This window comes from Brachypodium distachyon, chromosome 1 (assembly GCF_000005505.3).
Source record: "Brachypodium distachyon strain Bd21 chromosome 1, Brachypodium_distachyon_v3.0, whole genome shotgun sequence".
In the NCBI taxonomy this organism is placed as follows: domain Eukaryota; kingdom Viridiplantae; phylum Streptophyta; class Magnoliopsida; order Poales; family Poaceae; genus Brachypodium; species Brachypodium distachyon.
The window spans coordinates 64716975-64732106 of NC_016131.3; the positions used below are offsets into that span (position 1 = coordinate 64716975).

At 49.6% G+C, this 15132-nt stretch overlaps 1 protein-coding gene across 1 annotated transcript; it reads right to left on the reverse strand.

The window, feature by feature from the left end:
• Window positions 1–8804: 8804 nt before the first annotated feature.
• On the reverse strand, window positions 8805–14035 carry LOC100830147 (protein trichome birefringence-like 28). Its single transcript, XM_003558105.4, has 4 exons — window positions 12832–14035; window positions 10654–11034; window positions 10389–10547; window positions 8805–9537 (listed from the first exon to the last, which is right to left on the reverse strand). Exons 1-4 carry the CDS (start codon window positions 13581–13583, stop codon window positions 9168–9170), a joined length of 1662 nt encoding a protein of 553 aa, XP_003558153.1. The 5' UTR covers window positions 13584–14035; the 3' UTR covers window positions 8805–9167.
• Between the last annotated feature and the right edge of the window lie 1097 nt (window positions 14036–15132).

A 15132-nucleotide genomic window follows, 5' to 3' on the forward strand; every position in this document is an offset into this window, starting at 1 on the left:
GCCGTTTGAACAAGTTTATATACGGGGCCAGTACGCGTCGCTGTGGCCGCTCCCGTGGGACTACGGGGCATTCTGAATTGTGAACTGGACTAGCTCATTATTTTTAAATGTTCTTCGTACCAAGATTGTGCTGGTGGAGTACTGGAGTGTACAGCTAGCAATTTGTGGCACAATTATGGTGCCAGGTAATATTTCCTAATTTTTTTCTCGCAAAAAAGGAAATATTTCCTAATTTTATTTGGTTAATGCCCATGATAAAATTCCATATACAATTGTAATCTTTGTAATAGAGCAACCGACATTAATGACTTTGCTAATCTTTGTACTCGCCAAATTTCAATTTAGGAGACATATGTGCTTGCCTTGCATGTTTATGTGTGTATTAGCTATTTCTTGAAAAGTTTATTTAGTAGGTTTATAATGCACATCGGGTTTTTTTTGTGTGTGTGAAACAAGTTTATGTTAATTATCACGGCAAGACAGTGCAAAAAATGAGCTGACTAATCTAAAATAAATACTCACTCCGGCTGGCATTAAAAGTTGTACTAAATCCGCGACAAATAATTCCGGCCGGAGGGAATAAGATAAAGCGTAAATACATAATTTTCAAAGCACAATTTAATAATATTTAGAAGACCCAATAAAATTCTAATAAAAATATGCATTACATAATTTTTGGTTTCTTCTTCATATTTATAGAACAATAAATATCCCTTGGAGATAAGCGGGTCATCGATTTTATAGGGCAGTTAAAATTGATCATGTCGAACTCCATCCTGTCGGCAGACGTCACGACCAGCGGCCGCACCGTTGGAGGTTTGTGGCGTGCGGTTATGTCTAGCAAGTAATCTAGCCCGAGGGAAACGACGGCGGGCATGGTCTTTGCGTGTTGGTTCATGACTTCTAGAAAATCGAAGGCGGTTGTAGGAATCAACACTGGTGGGGGTGTTGATGGTGATTGATAGGATATGGAGGGAGTTATGAATCATGATCGCAGTCTGGAACCTACCATGGCCAAGGGAGGCACGATGCGCTCGTGCCTAAATGCATTTTTTTTCTGAGCCCGTGTTAGCAACCAAGCGTGTCGTATTGCTTTAAAGTTTAAACCCACGAGACGGTAAGATGTGATCCGTGGTTAGAACGGGTTTCCTGATCATATTGATGATCAATTTGATGTATTATACACAAGGTTACAATGTCCGAAACTTAGAATAGCCATCCACGGTACGTCAAATAGTACCTCAGACTATAAAATGTAAAAGCGAGCACGAAGAGAAAATGTTGCATTCTCAAAAGTGTCAATACCAAGAATCCAGTTGTCGACACGAGATATTCTATCCCTTACAAAAAGAAGAAGAAAAACAGGTTATATTCCGAGGAAAAACACGGACACGGGGCGCAAAGGTCGAAGGTACGTTAATCGCGTGTGACAGAAGTAAGCAAAGCTGTCGGGAGTTTGTGATAATCAGTGTACTAGATTTGACTCGCGATGCCCCTTATATCAATCCTCGTCTCGTATTGACGCGGTCTGTCTCGATTGTTTCTCATCGATTGTGCACAGACGATAAAGTTTCACTCACCCCTTCCTCTCGGGCACAGCACGGAACACCTGGACGAGCAAACGGCTATCGGCCACGAAGAGATAGGCAGCAGCAAGTCAGCAACGCGTTGGAGTTTGGCTGGACATGCTTCCCGTGTGTGCGGCCAGATGGGTGTTGGGGAAAACTGGAATGTGCTCGGAAAGAATCGAGCGGGGAAGGGAATCCCTCTGTAGTTTCTCTAGTATAGAATGCAACGAGGGGAGAGACAGAGAATCGCTGACCGGCCGCAATTGGACCGGACCAGACGAACGTTGAAGGCAAAGTGACCTTATCGCATCGCGTACCCCACTCGGCTAAGCAACCTGGCAGGTCGCCATCGCTTGCTTTCCCTTCCCTTCCTAGGAAGAACCCGAACGCATGTGAAAGAAAAGGAAGAACCTGAACGTACCGTCCCAGTCCCAAGCTAGCGTGAACGGACGTCAGGTGATTTAACTAGCACTACGATGAGATGATCCCCAGAATCACTGGGCAAGTGGGCATCGGTACTTGGCGTTCTCTTTTTTCTGTGTTTTTGCAAGTTTGGTGCTACTGGACACATGTGACGACAGGGACGTGTGCACGATTTTCGGTGGACAAGCGCGTGTGTCCCTAGCGGAAAAGGAGGGCAGGGAGAAAAATGTAGCCGTTGGCAGTTGCCACGCTGGGGTGGGGGCGGCAGGACCGATGCCAGCAGCAGCAGTAGACTGAGCTCAGCTAACGCGAGAAAAGCGGGGCCCGCGAGCTGGCGGCGCGGTGTCATTGGTGTGGCACGTTCCGATCCGCTGGCCTGGACGTGTGGTCTCTGCGTCGTGAAGCATTTTGGACGGTTTGTTCGAGTCCAACGTGCCCGGTCAGCCCAGGCGTTTACCGCGCTCGCAACGGGACAGTGAGAAACCCAGATTTTTTTTTTGATAGGGTGAGAAACCGTGAATTCTTTTTTTGCAATAAAGAAACAGCGAATTAGGCACCACGTAGGAAACCACCGTCGGTGCGGCGCGTCATGCCCGGCCAAAAACGCCCCTTTACTAACCTTATTATTGCCCGTTCGTCGCGCAAAAGATAAATAAAATGTCTTACCAGTTCATCGATCATACTCTTTTAGATTCAACGATTGACCCGACCCATTACACACTGGAACAATCTTATTACCCGTTCGCATTTTTTTTCTTTCCAAAAGGGTATCTTGGACGTATTTATGTTAGAGTCATTTAATATTCTGAAACGTTGAAAAAAAAGAACAATTCATGGGACGGACACATACGAAACTGATTTTCTGGAACATAGCATAAAAACACATGTTATAAGCAAGTGTCTATCCAATAATTACGTGCATGTTATAAGATTTGATTTTTGAATGAAGTTTCAAGAACAGATTCATATATGCCCATGTTCTAAAAATTCACAAAACCATACCAATGTCAAGAGGATTTAGGCCCAAAATCATGTACTGAAAAGAAGATTTATATATAGCTTTGTGAGCTATTACCCTGCGTTGTAAATTGTTTGTTCGTTTTCTTTTAGAAACAAATTTTTGGTGGTTCCAAACGAGCACCGCGCACCACTCGTACCAGACTAGATGTTATTTGTGCAGGACGGGTTAGACTAGTTTTTTAAGGCATTGTGAGATGTTTTCTCGGTGCAATCAGCCTCTTTTATCCGTCAATAAACTGACGAATAAATTTCACAAAACCATATTTTCTAGGGTAGTCGTGTCACTGAACCACGGTTAATGAAAAACCGTCCGTAAAATCACACCTTTTGAATCAAGTTATCTCAATCAGCCTAAAACTGAGTGTGTAGGCGGTTTACTTGAATCCTTCTAGGCGGGGGCCCAACTGTCGGACAAGCCAAGTCGGTCCTGAAAACTTGCAGGAGCGAGAAGAGGCCGGTCAGGAGGGTTTAATCGCGAGCTAACAGGTCAGGTTGGACTAGGGACAACGTGGCGTCCGACAGGTGGGCTCCACCTGTAAGAAATCAAGCAAAATCGTCAAACCACTCGCTTTCTGGCTAACGAAGACAACTTGACTCAAAAGTGTGGTTTTGCGGACGTTTTTTCGTTAAATGTGGTTCAGCGCAAGACTGTCCTAAAAATTGTGGTTTTGTGGAATTTACTCTAAACTGGTATGGTCTAATTATATAGTGGGACAGCCGATGCTCCAAGAAGAACAACATGCTATAAACATCTCGACCATGATCGAATAAACTGGACATGGCCTAATTACATAGCGTGAGAGACGATTGTCTGAGAAGAACAACAAGAGTATATTTCTCAGATCACAACATCAAGCAAAGGAGCCATACAACAACATCCATAATTTTCCCTCATTTTAGTTTCCAATGTTGTTCACGTTTGTCGTTTAAGGGTGGATCTTTTATGTTTACGGTCATGGAACCATTTACAAAAAAATTACAAAAATATGACCAAATATTCCCTACATATAAAACACAAAATATCTATGGAAAAGTGCAAAAGCGACACTTGATTTTTTTTACTCCCTCCATCCTGACTCAAATTTTATATTCCCTACGTATAAAACACAGAATACCCGCAATGAAAACTTATTTTGACTGGTCGGAAACATTCTATCCATTCAATGAAAACTTTTAATGGGTCTTCGGCTAATCTGGTACTTGATGCTCATCACACCCTAGGGTCTACGACAACATCAATGTTGATGATGTTCTTCGGCGCACCATACCCAAGAGCCGAACAAAATGTCTAGGCAACGTCGGCGAGCTGCTTGTGCGACAACGGCTCAAAGTGGTGGATGATAACATCGGGTATGCATGAGCGCCGCGACCATGACAACAAGGGAGGTGCGGTTGAATTTTGTGAAATTTGTCTAAACTCATACCAGTGGGAAATTTCTCTCCAACTTTATAGTGAAGCACCTCCAACTCTCCAAGCCGTTGCTAATAGAGATGTTAGTAACACAGCTGACCGGTCACAGGTCACGTGACAAGAATCACAAAAGCAATCATGCATGTACGTGAATCAACAAACACTTGCCCTGAATACGGGCATCCAGCTCGACTGTAATCAACGGTCAAAAATTCCATTCCATGATTCCATCACTTCCACGTTCCCTCCATGCTTGTGTCTTTGGCAAGCAAGAGCAATTAATCGAAATATCCAACTCGGCAGTCGGCATGCATCTCTTGAGTCTTGACGCCGCAGGGCGCAGGCTGCAGTTACGTCGTTCCCGCCCTGCTGACCCGCGAATCTCAAATATTCCAACCTTTCACTTTGCAACTAAACACTAGATACGTCAGAACTTTGGAAGCTTCTCTTTACGTTTCAGAATGATACCCGTAATCGCCCACGCACGCACCGTGGCCCACGCGCCAACGATGCCTGGACGTTCAATGCGTGTCAAACTGCACAATACACGCCATGGATTCAGTTTGACTTCTTTCTCTTGATTTTTCACTCGTGCACGAGCCAAGCTCTGCTGTGCTGACTCGAGCGGAAGGTTACATGTGCATGCTATGGTTTGTTCTTGATCAATCTTTGTCCACTGGATCATGGCGATGGTAATAAATCATTCGATGTCTAGTCCTCAAGACGTTCAATGCGTGTCAAGGTACCCAATGGATCGCCATGTCTGCAGTTTGGCTTCTTTATCTTTGCTTTTTCAGCCGTGGCACGAGGCACGCACGACCTAACCTCTGTTGTGCTGACTTGAACCGAAGGTTGTACTGCACATGGTTTGTTCTTGGTCAGCCGGTCAATCTTTGTCCACTGGATCATGGCGACAACTTGATAACGCCGCGTGCCTTTCAAGTGTTGACGGTGCGGAGTGCTGACCGATCGATCAACTTGTGGTTACGCCCGTACGGTGCGCGCAGTGTCAACGGCCGACTGGGATCAAGGCCAGCAAAGCAATGACATTGGCCAAACACGATGTCGCCGGCGAGGCTGCATCTCAAGAACGACAATACGGTATTGTCTCCAACTCTCTGGTGTACTAGAGGGTCCTATGCGTTTTCAAAGGGTCTGCTGCATTTTCCTTTTCTCTCTAAGCCCCGTTTACAATCTACGTCGTGTCCTGAACTGACTTTTTTTTCTGGACGATGTTGGCTGGATTTATTTTTCGTAGCTCCACTACTGTATCTCTAGTGCACTAGAGATCAGACACTAAGTTTCACGTCATGTTCGTATAAAAGAGGTTCGCTCTTTCATGAATATACCACCAAGAGATAATCCATTTATAACATGTTTTATTGTAAGATTCTACCAAAAACACATATGGTCATGAAACATTTTTCACAGGAAAAAGGTAAGAGTAGAAACCAAATAAAAAGTGCACCAGTTATCCCTTTGAGGCATTCCCAGCCTTGAATCGTAAATTGCACACTGATTTCATGCCATCCTTGATGCCTCACGTAGCTCGGCGACATATGTATACAACGCTGAGTATTTAAATTGCCTGATGGCTTGTTTAATAGGCAAGGTGGGACTAATAGTAATAGAGGTGAACTTACGGCCCGCTGGCTGGAAGGCTACGCTCTACTTGGGCTTGTACTAGTTTTTCCGAACGTGCGTGCGTAACTGTTTCCCAAAAATAATTGCAGCCAAGCACAACATAATTGCACCCAAACACAAAAGGTACAAATGGATTCTGAATCATGCGCCTCTTGCGGCCCACTAGACCCATCTGCTCAAGATCGATAATATATGAGCCTGGTGGGCTGTTGCTGCTTGTCTCACTGCAAACCTGCTCCTTTTCCTGTTTGGATTTTTTTTTGAGGAAACACTACAGACAAAAGCACTCACACACACATGCGCACGTACCCACGTACATTCACCCCTTATCCCTATGAGCAGCTCCGAGAGACTGAGCCACTGGCTGAACATCTTGAAATTGACGAAGTCACCGCAAGCGTCTCGTATTTGACGGGTACGTCACTCCCACTGAAAGCACAACGCCGGTTAAAACCTGGGATAAATCCAAAAAATACGAACACCCATGTCAAGTCTGAGACTTGAACCTGAGTGGGTTGGTTCCGCCACAAAGAACCAACCACCTGAGCTATGCTCAGTTATGCTGGCTCCAGTGCCCCTTACAAGATCAAATCAGGAGTCATCTTTGCTTAGAGCATCTCTAACAGTTACCGATCTTTTCGACCCCAAAAAATGCCGATTCGGTCGACCAAACTCGTGCTATTCGGTTTCAATGTTACTTGACCAGAACAGAACCCGCAAACTGGCCTAAGAAACCAGTATGCGGATTCTGTTTTGGCCGAGCCCTCGCAAACCCGTAAAATCAAATCCAGAACACAAATCAACAACTCTACAGATAAAAACTGCCAGCCGTGCGCGTGATGGATCAAAGTTTGCGCAACAGAATGCAAACATAGAATGAATAAAAGATGGATTTTGTCGCCTTGGCCATCACCATTCGCCGCGGGGTGAGCTGCATCTTTGGCTGCTGCTTCTGCGGCGCCGGCCAGGGGCGGCCGGGGCAGGGGCATGAAATGCTTGACCTGCCTCTTCCGTTTGGACGCTGCCAACACCGGGTTGCCGATGGCGGCAGGGAAGGCTCTACCGAAAGCGGTAGGAAAGTGAGTTGCGGGAGGGACAACGCCTCTTGGAGCTGCCATCGAAAAGGTGTAGGTGTCGGGGGATGACCCCGGGGAGGGTCATGACGACACGCTTTAGCCCAGAAGACAAAGGCAAAGTCGGCATAGTCGTGTATGCCGGCATCGTTAAGTCAAACTATTGCTAAGCCGGCATACCAAGTGTATGCCGGCACGACTATCTCATCTTATAAGATTGCAGGATAAGGACGAATACTCTGATCTTTATCACGGAAAAGTAGTCGCTGCTTACGTTGCGGTGCCAGGCGACTGCGCGGAGAAGCACCGAAAGAGAATCTCTGACGGAATCCAGCAGATGACTGCTGTACTTGTTGCAGGGCGCAAGAAAAAATAAAATTGTCTTGTCTCCTGCGGCGCCACCCGGAGGGAACTAAGACGCGTGCCCGACGGGGCCCAAAGAAGATAACGTTAGGCTCCGCCCGCATGTCAGTGTGACATGGGCGGTCCATAAATAGAGTACTATCCCTCCCAGGAGAGGGATCCAAGACCTTCATTTAGAGTTTTCCTCTTCTTCTTCTTCTTCCTCAAGAATACAGCTCAAGGAGCGCCATTGTAGAGCTTGTTATCTCGGCTAATACAACAAAGTAGGAGCAGGAGTCTTACCTTAGCAAGAGGGCTCCGAACCTGGGTAAATCTGTGTGTGCTTGTGTATTCGTGCATGTTTCCCTTCACGTCCTCCCTCCTCCGGATCCTCCTTCGTCCATCGGCCTCAAGATAAGCCATCCCATGGCATCTGCCGTGACACCACCACGACAGTAGGACGCTTTGGGGTACTCCATGCCGAACTTTTTCGCGGCAGGGCTAGGCCGGTCGGAGCTTGGGCGAGTAGGTCTACGACGGTGACGGCGAGTGGTAACTCGGGTGCGCAGCGAAAATTTCCGTCCTGCCAACGCTGAGTGGTATGTTTCGGTTCCACGCCCACCTGATCTCAGATCCGAGTATATTTGGATTTTTCGCCCGCGAGATCGGATCCCCGGAAAAAAATTTACTAGTTCCCCTATTCGTTAACTACTCGGGTCAGTTTTTTCCTCCCGGATCATTAAAGTGTCGGTTATTTCTCGGTTCGGGGCTGTTTTCGGTATCTGCTAGAGATTTTCTCACGCTGATGCCGCACTTCACACGACTGGATCCGGACCATCCATGATTCTGCCTGCCCTGAATGCTGAAGTTTTGGTTGACTTGTGTAGTAGTGTGTGGTTGCTGCCAGTTGCTAGTAGTTCTTTTCAGGGAGCTTGTCTCTCTTTTGAAACTGAACTCGTTTGCTCTTGAACTGAAAATACTCAATTATATGGATCCTGATCTTGTCTTGCTATTAGTGTTTTCTTTGGTAAGTGAGGACCCAGGACTAGAGTACCATACTATGAATGGAAGCTGCATTCATTATTAGCTCCTTACAACCTGTAGGTTACAACAAACAGTTTCCGATTTGTTTTGAGAGTAAAGAGAAAGGGGAGCAACGCGTGCTTCTGGAGCTAAGAACTTTATTCCCCGTATTATCTTCAGTGAGGTGCAGAGTAGGTGATTCCCCTGCCCATCTTTTGCCGAGCACTACTGTACCTGTACAGTAGTTCTCAACGGCTACTGGCTCGACGAAACAAAAGCAAATTACCAGTATAATCGATATGAGTGAAGAACAGATGCACCTCGCGGCCTTTATACCTCCCTTTATAATCTTCAGTTCACCAGTATGGTGTAATGGTACACAAAAAATTCTATACAACCTTTTGCAGAAGAAGGAATGAGCTAGTCAACACAGCCCACCACATCTTCTATACCCTAACCCTCCATTTCTTTTGAACAAAAAGAATCACAGAACGACACAGGACAGCTTTACCTTTACGCAACCAAGAGAAAATTGGAAGAAGGTAAAAAAAAGAGAGTTGGCGGCGGCCGGCGGGCATTCCTTTGTGTCAGCTGCCCTTTGCTCTTCTGTATACAACACTGGAGGAGGAGGATGCTCATTGGAGCTCCGTTACCTACCGGAGTCTACTGTTCCGTCGTCGTCGACGGGCTCGACACGATGCGGGCGTAGAGGAACTCGTTCCACGTGTCGGGCAGGCCCGGCAGGCACCAGTGGATGCAGTCGGCGTACGTCTTGGGGTCAGCCTGCTGCTCCGGCGTGAGGAGCTTCCCCTGCCGGAGCGTGTGCACCGACGTGTGCGCGTCCTTGCGGAGCTCCGACAGCGCCGTGATGTCCACGAAATGGACCGGCACGCGCCGGAACGTCTGCAGCACGTCCTGGGCGCCGGCGTACAGGCGCCAGTCCGTGCCCACGTCCAGCGACGCGGTCCGGTTCTTGATCGGCATCGTCTCCATGGCGCACTTGATGCCGCCGTCGTTGCCCCATGCCTCCGGCCTGCAGCCAGGATATGATAATATGACCCATTTATTTACGGCAAGAATCTGACAGTATCAGGTGTAGCTGTTGTGTACACAATCTACACAGTAGGGCAACAGGAGTGGTTCTTTACACAAGTTAAGATCTCCATCGGTACTCTATGCAGCGTCATGGTTCCGATGGCTTAACCTCTAATCTTCCGCACTTATACTCCATCGGTATATGTTGCGCCGTCATTATTGTTGTGCACCTTGCAGCTACCATTGGTTGACTTTTGTTGAGCGGACTTGGTGGAACTTGAGATTTCACAGTGACCATAAGTCCATAACAGATAAACAGAGTAAATTTGTACAATTCAATGTACTCTACAGAAACCTCGTTGTGCAATTAGCAACTTACAGCACAAGGGCAATGCTGCTCAAATTCTGTACGCATGCTGACGGAGGCTACGATTGAGCATATGATCGACCGAATAGGGTCGCACAGATGCATCTCCGAAGGTTCAAAGGTCCTCTCACCACCTAATGATTAGATTGTGTAAAGCATGTGTGTGGCTTCTTAGTTAAGATCGATCTAACCATCCCTGTCGCCACTTTCCTTCTTGAGTTCTTGCACATCAAGGCAATGCACAACACAACACCTAACTGAAAGAGAGATATCACGGCGCGGGTCTCGATCGATCTAGCAGGCTCCATCTTGGTAAACCAACGCTCAAGGAAACTACACCTATAGCTATAGCACACACGCGTATTCTCAAGTGAAGTACTCCATTGAATAAATTCATTCCGATAAAAGAAGTGAGGCAAAGTAAAGATAGAACTTGTACAATGCAAGCAAAGAACAGGAAGTGGAATGCGTGGGTAGCTTACGTGATGTGGTTAGGTGACATGCCCATGAAGAAGACGGTGGTCCTGTTGGGGTCGATGTTCCGGTCGACCCATTTGGCCCATGTCTTGAGCACCTCGTTGTACGCCACGGGACGGTCCACCTCCACGTACTCGGTAGCGCCCTCGTCGAACGACCCTTTCCTGTCCATTTATATCCATTTCGTACCCGGGTCAGTGCATGCCACGGAGCCATATACCAACCAAGTAACAGAGATGTGCTAGATCGATGTGTATATACTCTACTTACAGGACTTTCATGTCGAGCGTGTTGAGCCACCAGATGTAGGTGTTGAAGACGAGGTAGTCGACGCCGAGCCAGTTCTTTGCGTGCTTGGCGATGGAGTGCCACTGGATGATGCGGTCCGGGACGCTGTGCACCTTGGGGTTGTCCGAGTTGGATTCCACCAGGAAGGGCGCCCAGTAGAACTCCACCGTCGCGTTGTAATCGTGCGCGTAGAAGACGTTGCTGGAGCCGTTGTTGACGAACTTGGTCAGGGTCTTGTGGCCCTTGGCGATGGCCGACTGGACCAGGCACACCATGGACTCCCACTGGTTGCGGTTCAGCGAATCCCCCACGAACATCAGCCGCTTGTTGCGCAGCCGCTCCAGCAGCAGCCGCGCGTCGAACCTGCGTTTCCAAACCAAAGAATTCTTTTCAATCCCACTTATCGAGTTGGCAGTTAATTTGGCACTAACAGCTGTCAGCGCGGCGCCCAAGTGCCCAGCACTGCGCGAGGTTGTTTCCCGGATGGATAACTGAATAATTTGGCGTGTCTGCTTTTTTTTTTAGTATTCGCTGCTTCAGAACGAATGCCTGATGCTTAAACTAATCCTCCGATCGTACTAGTACTCTACTAGGAGCAGAGGAAAGTCTTGATTAACCCTACGAGGCTTAACAGGAACAGAGGACAGCACGCTACTAGGAGCAGAGGAAAGTCCTGTATAGCTTACGACCGACACTGATCCTACTACACTCTGCCGGCACAAATTTCGAACCTTCCATTAAAGCCTCTGACACGTTGACCTTTATTCGCGCGCGCGCATACAATACACCTACTAGGCTAGTAGTCGATTGTGCGGGCGGTATTCGCCTCGTAGAGTATTCATCTGCTTACAAAAACGGAGAGTAATTTGTCTTGCTCGGACGAATGCCGAAAACGGTGGAAAAAGCCGTCGTCACATTTTTTCGCAAAACACCCACTCAGACGTATTTTTTTCGGAAAACACTACTGTTCGTCTCATATGCGAATAAGTCCTAACCTGTGATTTGGCTCGTTAACGAGGATTCTAACAGATAGGACCCACCGGTCAGTGCCATGCTGGCCTAAAGGGTTGCCACGGTGGCTCATCCCCTCCCTTGAGGCTCATCACAGACAGGAGAACGCCGCGGCGGAGACGGGCTTGAGACGCGGCGGCGCCCATGGCCTCGGAAGGCGGCAGAAGACGCGGCGGCTCCCGTGGACACGGGTTACGTCGAAGGCGGCTGGAGACACGGCCACAGCGCCGCATGGCTGCGGGCTGCGACGGAGGCGACGGGAGATGCTAGGGTCGCGCCTGGCGGCGGCGCGCAGGACCGCGGGCTGCGACGGAGGCGGCTGGACGCATGCCTGACCACGGGAGGCCGTGCGGCAGGAAGCCAAGGGCACTGAGACCGCGACGCCCTCGTGGCCTCGTGCCCGGCGCGGCATGCCCGCGCCAGCTGCCACATGCGGCTCGTCGGCACACTCCAACGGGAGCCTCCAATCCCTCGGCAAAGCAATGGTGAGCACTGAAATTGAGTGGCATTAGTATTGCACTTGCGTTGCAAATTTCCGTTCATGTGTTCTCGATTGATTGATTGTTGTATTGTACTCGCAGCAGGTGGAGGCGGCGAGAGAAGGTTTGGACTGGGTGGCGCGAGGCCGGCGATGTCGCACGAGAACCTTACGCCGTCCAACATATTGCTTGACGAGCGCAACGGCGGCCGGCTCAAATCAACACAGGGGCTACTGTTCCATGGCCGAGCCGGCGGCAGCAGCTGGCGCCGGTAAGCCTCACCGGGCGCAAGAGCGACGCTAAGAGTCTGACATGTACATGCCGTGGCCAGCTTGGCACTAACGGGTGGGTCCAACCGGTCAGAAATCTCATTAACGAGGTAAAACTTAGGTTAAAACTTGTGTGCAATGGATTAGACAATAGTATGTGTTTTGTGCAAAAAACACGTCGAGTGGGGGTTCTATGCAACAAGCTGACCAAATATGGGTGGTCTGTGCAATTTCCTCTCTCCGGCGCGAATCAATGGGCAAAAACAGCCAAACGAAGCCGGCCATTCCGCCTCCCTTTCCGTCATGCAAGCCCGAATCCCGGCCCGATCGCAACCACCGCCCCCAAAAACCCGCAGTAAAAACGGCCGGCGTCAAGTAAAGAAAAACGTAGAAGCACGTACCGCGGGAGGTCGCAGCCGGTGGGCTGCCATCGCCACTTCTGATACGAGTCGTCGCGGCGGCCGTTGCGCATGCAGGTGACCTGCTCCGTCAGGAACTCGCACTGCGCCTCCTTGTACACCGGCGCGTTCACCTCGTCGTACACCCACTCCCCCTGGTACAGGTCGCACGTCTCCACGCTCCTGATCGTCACCAGCGCCGCCGCCTTCGCCTTCTCCGTCGATGCCTTCTCTGCCGCCTCCTCCTCGTCCTCCCGCCGCCTCGCCTCCTCCGCGCCACCGCCCCCCAGCATCGCCGCCACGCGCGGCAGAGTCACGTCCCTGTCCTTCTCCTCCGCCAATTCCTCGCCATTGCCTCCGCCACCCGTGCCAACCTTGGCATTGATCACCATCTTGGGCACCGGATCCCCGGTTCTGTTGATGCCGATGCCGATATCGGCGTGGCGGGGCGCGTCGAGGACGCGGACGATGGCCTCCTCGCCGCGCATGGCGAGCGTGGTCACGGCGTGGTGCGCGGCGGCCTCGGCCTCCTGGAGGAGGTGCAGGTCGGGGGACTTGGCCCGGAGCGCGCCGGCGCCGAAGGGGAAGTCGGCGATGGACTTGATGTCCTCGTTGTACAGGAACGTCGCCAGCACGAACAGCGCGAACACCGTCGCCGCCATCGACAGCGGCGCGCCGCTCCTGCGGGCCGCGGCAACGCCGGCGCCCAGCGCCGCCTGCTTCATCGCGTACACCGTCTTCCGCCGCTGCTGCATTCTGGGCACCTTAACTGGGCGCCGGGCGTGGTTTTAAAAAGAAACTTACGGCCGCCGCCGACTTTGGCCTTTGCGGGTGCGAAGCTTGCAAGCCCAGGAAAGACGGAGGCGGAGCGAGTAATTTACAACAGCTTGTTTTCCTGCCTTTGCTTTCTTCCTATCTCTCCTCCCTCCCTCTTATCAAACTAAAATTGAGCTAGCTCTAGCTAGCCAGCTTCTTCTCCCGCGCGCGTTCTTGCTTGCCTCCGCCTGTCCTTCTCGCCTGGCCACCCTATATACGAGCTAGTCTATCCCTTTACGAGTTTGGTGCCCCCCTTTGTTGGGCGGGCGTAATTCGCATTGCCTTTGCTTCCCTTTGCTATGTTTTCGTTTGGTTCGCCTGCTTTCTTCTTTTATTGTTGCGGGATCTCTCTCCTCCCCAACAACACTCCTAACTCGGTGTCCCTGTTCTATTGGCAATACTAGTACGCCTTAATTCTCCTCAATTTCTTTCCTTTCTTATGTTTATAGTACTAGATACAGAGATATATATGTGCGGGTACATGCATGGGGTGGGTCAAACGAGCAAACCTGTAAAGCTACCATTGGAGGTTACGACGCCTACGTGCAACATGCGTCCGTTTCTCGCATATCTTCTCGATCGTTATGTGGAGATATGCATGTATTCTCGATAAGTATTTAATTGTTGCTTGCTACTCCTAATTGCTACAACTTTCCCTTTTTGGCTTTTTCGGTTTTTTTTTGGTACGGCGATGCAGATTGTTATATGGCTGCAACCTGCAAGTATGTTCTTTTGTGTGAGGGGGAGTGGTTAGACCGTGGCTGTCTCACTCTTGTGGTGGCGAGATTGGGAAGCAAGCTAGCAACGGCGAGCCCGGCCCACCCTGGCGGGAGAGAGCTACGTCACTGCCCTTTTTTTTTTGTTTTTTTGCAGAAGATCTCTCGTGTATTTGGAACGTATATCATCGCGTCGAGATTATGCGGTTGATTTGTATATATTCCGTACACATCATGGTGGAATGAATTAGACAGCGACGTGGTAGCTTAATTGTTCGGACGCTTCAGAGTTCGGAATCTCCAGCAGACAATCTTGTGCAGTGAAATTGTGAGATTTGCAACAGCACGTATCACTGCATCTGGGTGTAGCTTTGCATAAATTAGAACTGTAAGGATTACTCAGCTTGCATGTCACCTAGTCACTACGGGGAAACCGGGCGGCAAGGGCCTACGCCGGCAAAGAGGACATTTGCCGGCGGTCCCGAGAAAAGCCACCGGCAAATTCTTCCAAAAACCGTCGGCAAATGACGGGCGCCGGCAAAGAGCCCCTGCAAGTGGGCTCGCACAAGCCCCTGCACGTGGTCCCGCGTGCGAGGTTAACGGCGGGCGAAACGGCCGGCGGTGGAAGAAAAAAAAACTATCTTTGCCGGCGGCCACAAAAAAAAGCCGCCGAGATTCGTTTTTCCCGCCGCACTGCATTCGAATTTGGACGCGCGCGCACGAATTTTTTTTAAAAAAAGAAATAACCCTTTGTGGGCGGCCCCGAGAAAAG